Consider the following 8,106-nt stretch of genomic DNA (forward strand, 5'->3'; position numbering starts at 1 on the left):
GTACAGTATCTTCTTAGATTTCCTCTTTTTTTGGTGTAAGTGACTGCAGAAAGAATGCAATTATGGCAACCTATATTTTAGGCCCAAGTGTTGGAGTATTATACTACCGACTCAGCCTGACCTTGAAAGACTGGTGGCCCTGTTAACTCCATGAAGTTTAATTTAGCATGTTTGAATTTGTCCACACTACAGAAAAGTGTGTCCAATAGTGCCATGGGCCTTAACATGCAGGTAAAGTAATTTTCTTTGTACAAAGTAAAATAATAATAGTGTCCCTTTAAGTAAAGCTATGTATTATTTTTTTAACCCCAAAAGGAACGAAGTAGTAACTTAACTGAATAAAATTGCATTCCAGGAAAAATACAATACATTGTATTATAAGAACACTGGGTAGGGGAGTAAATACACATCTCAATTAAAAATATTTCATAGAATCACTGAATATTATTTTGAAAACAGATAGTAGCCTAGGGCAGCCCCATTTAACCGATTATCCGCGCACACCCCTACCCAGTACCCAGATGCATTTACGGTACCTTTCCTGGTCTTTCAAAAAGGATGATGTGGAGAGGTCTCAGTTCAGCTGCTTTCATCTTTAAAAGCTGGTCTTTAGTCCATGGAATGTCCCCAAATTTATCTCCTCCGCCTAACAGAACAGATATCAGAGAGCATTCACACACACAAGATTAAATATGCTTTTCAATCTTGATCTTGTAAAAGTGCATCACATCAATCAAGCTCAAACAATAAAGACATTTGAATAGTGTTTAGAATTCAGTATTCAGAATCACTAAGGGGCTTACCATTTTCAACCTTTACCTTCTCCTGTGGTATGCTGATTTGGAAATCAAGTCTTTCAACCGTCTTCTTTATTCGCTTTCCCTCAAGAACTTCACCAATGGCTGCAGGGGGGGGGGGGGGTAAAGAAGACACTTTATGTGACATGTGCCTGCTTTGTGCTAGGAGTAAGATAATAATGGCATGCCTGGCTAGTTTTAAAATGACTTTATTGCCCCTACACACTGAACGATATTTGCTCCAATTATGCTCATGTCGGGGACCATTTTTGGTACTCGTCGACAAAACCCCCGATCTGACACAAGATCGGTAAAACCTTGAGGGAATCTATGCTGCAGCCAAACATTAGGACGACGTGCATGCGTGTGTGGCTGTGCGCACGCAGAGGGACAGAATTTAATGAAAATAAAGATTTAGCGTCACTCTCGTTTCGCCCTGTGTATTTCCCGTGTGTGCAGAGAGCGCGAACGAGAGAGAGACTTGCACATGTATGGATCCTGCACCTACGTGAGACGTCAAAATTAACTCTGACTGACTCTTGTGGTATGAAATACATATGAATGACCTGATGACTCCCCGACAACTTTAAAAGGCGTACAGTGTGTAGGGGGCCTTAGGGATAGAGGGGGTAGAGCACTGACGATCCAGACAAATATAATAGAAAGAACAGCCAGACCACACCATAGCCATAAACACTGATCTGGGCCGGTAGTGGCTCAGGGGTATACTGGCCAGTGGAGCGGATGATGGGTACCACAAGGTTCCCAGTTCAATCCCGGCCAAGACTTTGAACCCGTAATGGCTAGTGGAAGGGAGGAGCCTCGCTCTGCCATTTTCCTGCGTACCAGTAGGCTGCTAGGGGGGGACGAGCGTTGCCTACCTGCTGCCTTCAAACGTCACTCTCCAATCAAGGCTATTGCAAGCAATCAATGCAACCTGTGCTGCTTGGTATTAAAGAAAAGTAAAGATGTCAAAGTCACGTAGCAAAAAAAGCTCTGCCTGGGAGTCAGACCTGTCTGAAATGAGTGGTGCAATACTGTACTGGTGCAATACTGTACAAGCTCTCCTCCCTGGCCTCTGTGTGTTAAGCTTTCCTCCCTGGCCTCTGTGTGTTATGGCTGCAAAACAGTGACACTTATTGGTGACAATATGCCATTTCCTTGCTCCGCTCGGACACAGGGATACACACACATAGCTGTGTAGGAGTGGTTGCACCACTCAAAAAAGTAAGGGCTACCAAAGTGTCAGGCTGTGGGATGCATTATTGCAGTGGATTTTTGTTTTATTGATAATGAGGCAATGTTTGCGGATAGATATAACAGAATAAAAAACATTTCTACAATTGAAGCTTTTGAACGATTAATCGTTATTGAATTATTCTAATCGATTTTCATTTTGGACACTTTTACACTTCCCTACAAAATACATGAGTAAAATATCAGAAACACTGTGCATGTGTGAGAGAAAGAGAGGTAGCTGATACAGATATTGTGCACGCCAGCACATGTGCGATAGAGAGTTTAGAGTGCAGAGTATGTATTCCTCTTGGGGATGGGTGGGAGAGACAGTCGGTCAGTGCATGAGCAGTGACAGTGGACTGGGTGGGTGGGAGACAACAAAACAACTGCCGTTTCTTTTTAGATTTAATCGGCTTTTAACTAATTTAACTCAACTTGATTTCTACAAAATCACGACCGTACGTCTACTATAAATGAGTTGGCGGCCAAGCTGAATGCGGAAGAGTTGATGCATATAGCCCATTGCTCCCCAATGTGCAGTTTGGTGCCTTGCATGGTTTCATCTGCCATCTGTGTATGAATGCGTGCGTGTTAGGCATGTGGAAAATAATCGATACGCATCGATAAATCGATACAGACATGTGCGATGGTTCATTCACTGTGTAGCGGATACAATTGACAGGTGAAATCTCGATGTATTCGCGGAGTGCTTGCATCGGTAAAATCCATGGTCGCACCGTTTTTTTCATGTTGTATTTCACCCTATTCTGTGTTTCCGAGGCACGTTGAATGCACCATCAGAAAAGGAAGAAAAGAAAGACAAAACTGACATTCAGCGCAGCAGACTGCAGTATGCACACAGTCAGTGAACAGAAGCTACCGTACAACAGTGCAGACAAGTTGAGACAACAAACTGACTATAAAGAGCACCCACGACTAACAGAAGTGAGCTCCAACAAGAGAAGCACCACCATTAGTTTTTTTAAATCGCTATCCGATCTTTGTCTGTTGATCAGTTGTTTCACTGTAGCACTGAGCGCTGGTAATGTTCCACAGGTGTTGACGCAAATGCGAATCTGCGTCGCGATAAAAAAAATAGCTTCTGCATAGTGCACAGTGCACACACGTGAACAACAACAACGCCACAACTGGGTGTATCATCAGCCTCAGTGATGAGATTCACATGCCGTGTGTGTGTGTGTGTGTGTGTGTGTGTGTGTGTGTGTGTGTGTGTGAGAATGGAATGCAAAAAAAATGTAAAGCGCCAAGACTTAATAATAATCACCTGTGGGGAATTTCTTGACAGACAGTAGCTCAAAGCATGTCTACAGTCAGTGGATTTTTAGAAACAAACGCTTTGCAGATTGAAAGAGGATCATTCAAGCTTGCCCTACAGCTGCAATGTTGGCGAGTTTAACATTGTTTAAGATCGGAAATTTCAATTTGATCAATGGGCTGTCAGTGAAGGGTAAATTTGCTACTCTAAATTCAACCGAATATAAAACAATCTAGTGTTGCAAATTAACCTAAGACTAAGACTGACCTAGTCTGCATTTAAATTTGTAGTTTAGTTTAGTGCCATGTGTGAATAAATTCCTGCGACTTGGAGTCAGAATGTGCTGGTGATGGGCATTATTGTGGACAATGTTGTCATGCTCGTAGAACACAGTACCACGCCGTGGTACCAGTAATTTTTTGACATGCACGCGCAGGGGCAGAACGGAACTGTGCACGCGCGTGCACGCTAGAGCGCGTCCCTCTAGATTCAAGCAGATCCATCTAATAGAAGAGTTACGATGTTGAGGGGGCAGAAACAGAGCGCTCGAGCGCTGTTCATGCAGCCTGAACTGAGACAAGCTGGAGTTGAAAATACATCGTTTTCAACGAGGGCGGTGCAGATAAGAGCTATTTTAAGCATGTGTGCAATTTTTTGTACTTTAATGTACAAACAATCTAGAATAAAGGGATTTAAGATCATTAAAGCTGGGCTGTTGCCGGAGTCCAATGCACTTCCGGTCCAGGACTTGTCCCAGTTGGTTGTCCCCATGCTCAATAGAAGTCTATGTACAGGGCTTAAAGCCAAAAACAATCCCAAGACTGAAAAAGTGTTTTTGCAAATCTGCAAAGATCTCATTAAATGACCCCTTTGAGATCCCCAGGACTGAGAACTTTAAGCCCTGTCTATGTAGGAGAGCCACCATTGGACTGGCCCTAAAGCAGTTTCCGTAACAGTCTATATCTTAGCCCCTTTCGGGACCCTCGGTTACCTTTTCTGATTTTTGTATGCCAGTACCCTAGGGTCCCTGATTGGTTATTCCACAGATTTTCATACTATCTGTTCACGGAGACCTGCTCGGTCGCTTGAGTGTTGGTGAGATGTTTCAAAGATGCATACAACAGCTTTAGGAGACAATGGAAACGTGTGCGAAGCGGCGTTGCCGTTAAGTATTTTAAATCTTAGTTTTGCTTTGCTGAAATTCTCTTCCTCACTTCCCATATTCCGCTTCCCACGACAAAACAGCATTATAAATATCCTGCATGCACGTTGTCGGCCAATCAGCAGTAACTAGGACGTGCAGCTAGCCAGTCGCCGCTCGGGAGGCGGTACAATATGAAGTCAACAAGGAAGTCAGGGAAGAGAGGAGATCAGCGAAGCAAAATTTCAAAAAAAGATTGAAAGAATACGGCAACGGCGGTTAATGCCATTTTGCACACATTGCGGCGGTCTTTTAAGGCTGTATGCATCTTTGCAACATCTCACCAACACTCAAGCGACCGAGCCGGTCTCCGTGAACAGAGAGTATGAAAATCTGCGTCCTATGGAGAGTGGAATAACCGATCAGGGACCCTAGGGTACTGCCGTACAAAATTCAGAAAAGGTAACAGAGGGTCCCAAAAGGGGCTATCTATATCTAAGGCTCTGGATTCAAGAGACGATGTGCCTAACCAACCTCGCATCACCACTTTCCAAGACGCACCAAGTACGAGTGGTCTAGGTTTACTGGCTCTCGCCCCGGGCCCCTCCTATTTTCACTAGGCCACCCTGCCGAAATGGCTACAATTTTGCATAACAACAGCTTTAACTGTTTATACCTGAGCACACGTAGCCTATACGGTAAGCATGCACACTTACAGCAGTAGGCTATGGCTATTATTAGCCAATAGGCTACTACTGCTGCTGCTCTGCAGTCTGCACACAAGATTACAAGAAGAATGCCTCCTCCATCCAAAGAAAACTTTTGTTTCGCTAGTGTGCAGTAAAGATGTCTGACTATTTTAGGTCTACTTTTGTGTTTATGTGTCTAAAGGCTCATACATAGTCTGGATTTTCGGTGGTTAGGTGACCACCGAACTACAACATGACGCCACAAGCCGCAGTGAAGAGCAAACCACCGCCACCGCTCCAGCCCTTCTCTTCGTTTTTACTTACCACCGCTCAACGTTATTTCAGCTCCGGTGGTCAGCTCACCACCGGACCGGTGGTCACTTCACCACCACCGAAAATCCAGACTATGAATAGGCCTTAAAACTCTCTGTGCAATGTGCATGCTGCGACGCGCACATGCGTGACGTTCCGTGGTACCAGTAAAAAAAAATCACCGTGACACCACCGATTGTGGACCCCACAACCCATTCAAAAGAGCTATGTTACCACCAAAACATCCCTAAAACACCCTGGCCAACGCTGGACCTGTGTACCTAGCATTGGTCCAGTGCGTTACTGTGTATATGTACTGAGCAGAGGTAGCCCTAGATCCCACGGCTAGAGCAGAGGGAATCAAATAAGGTACCAGCTTGTACTGTACCGTGTGCTCTGGGTCGCTCCTTCTTTGGGGTCGGCTGGTCTGCCTCCGCTTCGACCATCGGTTCACCAGCATCTCCTTCTGACTGCAGAGGAGCAGTCTCTGTGTCCTCCCTGTCCTCACTCATGTCGGCGCTGCTTAGTTCTTCGGAAGAACTTCTTCCTGTAGCAGTAGGATTGAAGGACGATGAATTGCGTATGAAGGACTTCAATGGAAACAAGCCAATAGGTTTTCTGGAGTCTAACATTTCTAAATCCCCTTAGCAGACCTTGTATTGAACTGTACTTCTTTCAGAAAACGTGTTAATAATGTAATCAAAGCAAGGAAGTAAACAATGTATTCCCGACTCATTGACTGACTCGCTCAACTTAACATCCAAGTTCAACGCGGTAACGTTTTGAGTAACCAGATAAAACAGAACGAAACGTTTTGTGTGAATTAATGATTTGCACACAGGCCCCCACGGCTACGGTTTGCATATTGAAAGAGTTTTGATTTTGCCGCGTATCCTTCTGTCGTCCCTGTTCAGCGACGATGGACTGGCGCGCGCCAGACGCGGTTCAAACCACAATAACATTAGCTTGTGTTAAGTTAGCACGCCATTGGACCAAGTTAAGACAGAATGCGGTAGGCTACAAACCGTGTTGCGCGTACGAACTAACATGGTGTAACTATTAAGTAACATTAACTGGAACTTAAGTCGCACCGGAAAGTAATAACAGTTAGCTACGTTACTTTCCAGGAGGCAGCTGCTCATTGTGCTGCTTGTGCTAAATTAGCATGCTAACGTTGCTATAGTACCCTGGCAACTAGGCAGGCGAGGGATTTTTACTAACAAGCGTTACCAGTGTAAAACAAACCCGGTGTAAAAGCGATTGCAAAATGTCGAAATCATTAGTTAGCGTTAATTTAAAAAAAATCACATTAAAAGTTTACCTTTTAGTACCAGCCAGAGAGAAGTGCGCGCATGTACTACTATGTATATTGTTTAGTATTTTTCTGTTTGCGGCGCTTTCCAAATGGCGGTTCAACCGGTGGGCGGTGACTGCGGTGGGGTCCACTCCACCGATTGGACTGTGAGCTGAATACGTCAGCACAAAAACAAACGCCCACTTTTATAATCCGGTGAATTTGCTTGATTGATTTGATTGTAATTTTTATTTCACAGTATGCAGAATGGGTACATTTGATTTCAAACGAAAGCACAAGACAATACAAAAACACATGATTAAGACGAACCATGATTAAGTGTTAGATTTCGTACAGAAAAAAATGTGGTTGAATTGCCCTTGTGCCCTGATCGAGGGGCACTTTATCTAGTTTGTTTTGTTGTTTCTGTTTTTTCTTCCCGTATGTGCATTGTATTTTTTTAAGTTTAAGACGGAAGGCTTGTTTGCGACTGGTTTCAGTTTGAGATGAATAGTTTATCCAATAAATATCCTTATCACCGCCACACCTTAGCGCGACACTCTCCGCGGAGATAAACTATCACCTCGTTCACTGATTGGTCTAGAAGTTAGATGGGCGGTCTCCATGGTTTTGCAGGCAGGGTATGATGATGATGTCACGCGCATACCCTCAAGCGACGAGTCAGAAAGCGGGCCAAAAGGGGCATTGTCAAGGCACTGAATGGAATAGAGAACAGAAAGGAGTAGAATAGAGGGAAAAGATAAAAAGCAGAGGAGGAAAAGGAGGAAAAATGAACCAATTCGAAGAGCTGTTGGCATTGGAGGTTAGGCGCTATGAGCATCTCTATAATCCCACCATGAAGGCTGTTTCACATGAAGACCAACACATGGTCTACACATCATGGCAAGAGATAGCTAAAACATTGGAGACACCAGCAGAATTGTGTAAAGCAACGTGGACCAACATGAGAGACAGATTCACCAAGGCTAAAGGCAGAATGAAAAAAGTGAAAAGTGGCGATGCAGGTGGGAAGTCGTCCTCAAGAGTACCTCAACTGTACCTCCAGCTCCAGTGGCTTGAACCCCACATCAAACACAGAAAAACAACAAACCCCCACATCAAACACAGAAAAAGAAAAACAACAACAAACATGTCATTAACTCAGTCGAGGGTAAGCACTGCAGTGTTTGTTATGTCGTCCACTCACAGTTAATAGTCTTTGTATTGAGTTGTGCTTGAATTGCTCTGCAAACTGTTAATAAATATTTCAATCAATCACGTCATTACAGCATTATAACCTGTAGCTGGAACCACCGTGATTTTGAACAAATAACCATATCAGATCATTTTTATTCCAA

General features: G+C 43.9%; 1 protein-coding gene across 1 annotated transcript in view; it reads right to left on the reverse strand.

Moving 5' to 3' along the window:
* dek (DEK proto-oncogene) overlaps positions 1-7,736 on the reverse strand; it is a 35,285-nt gene extending 27,549 nt beyond the window's left edge. Inside the window, exons 1-4 of the mRNA XM_080768258.1 lie at positions 7,332-7,736; positions 5,843-6,001; positions 804-902; positions 537-646 (exon numbers count right to left, since the gene is read on the reverse strand). Coding sequence (XP_080624384.1) covers positions 537-646; positions 804-902; positions 5,843-6,001; positions 7,332-7,566 — 603 coding nt within the window. The 5' untranslated portion in view covers positions 7,567-7,736. The remainder of the gene's footprint in view (positions 1-536; positions 647-803; positions 903-5,842; positions 6,002-7,331) is intronic.
* Between the last annotated feature and the right edge of the window lie 370 nt (positions 7,737-8,106).

The sequence above is a fragment of the Protomyctophum bolini genome (assembly GCF_963924005.1).
Source record: "Protomyctophum bolini genome assembly, chromosome: 7".
NCBI classification, from domain to species: domain Eukaryota; kingdom Metazoa; phylum Chordata; class Actinopteri; order Myctophiformes; family Myctophidae; genus Protomyctophum; species Protomyctophum bolini.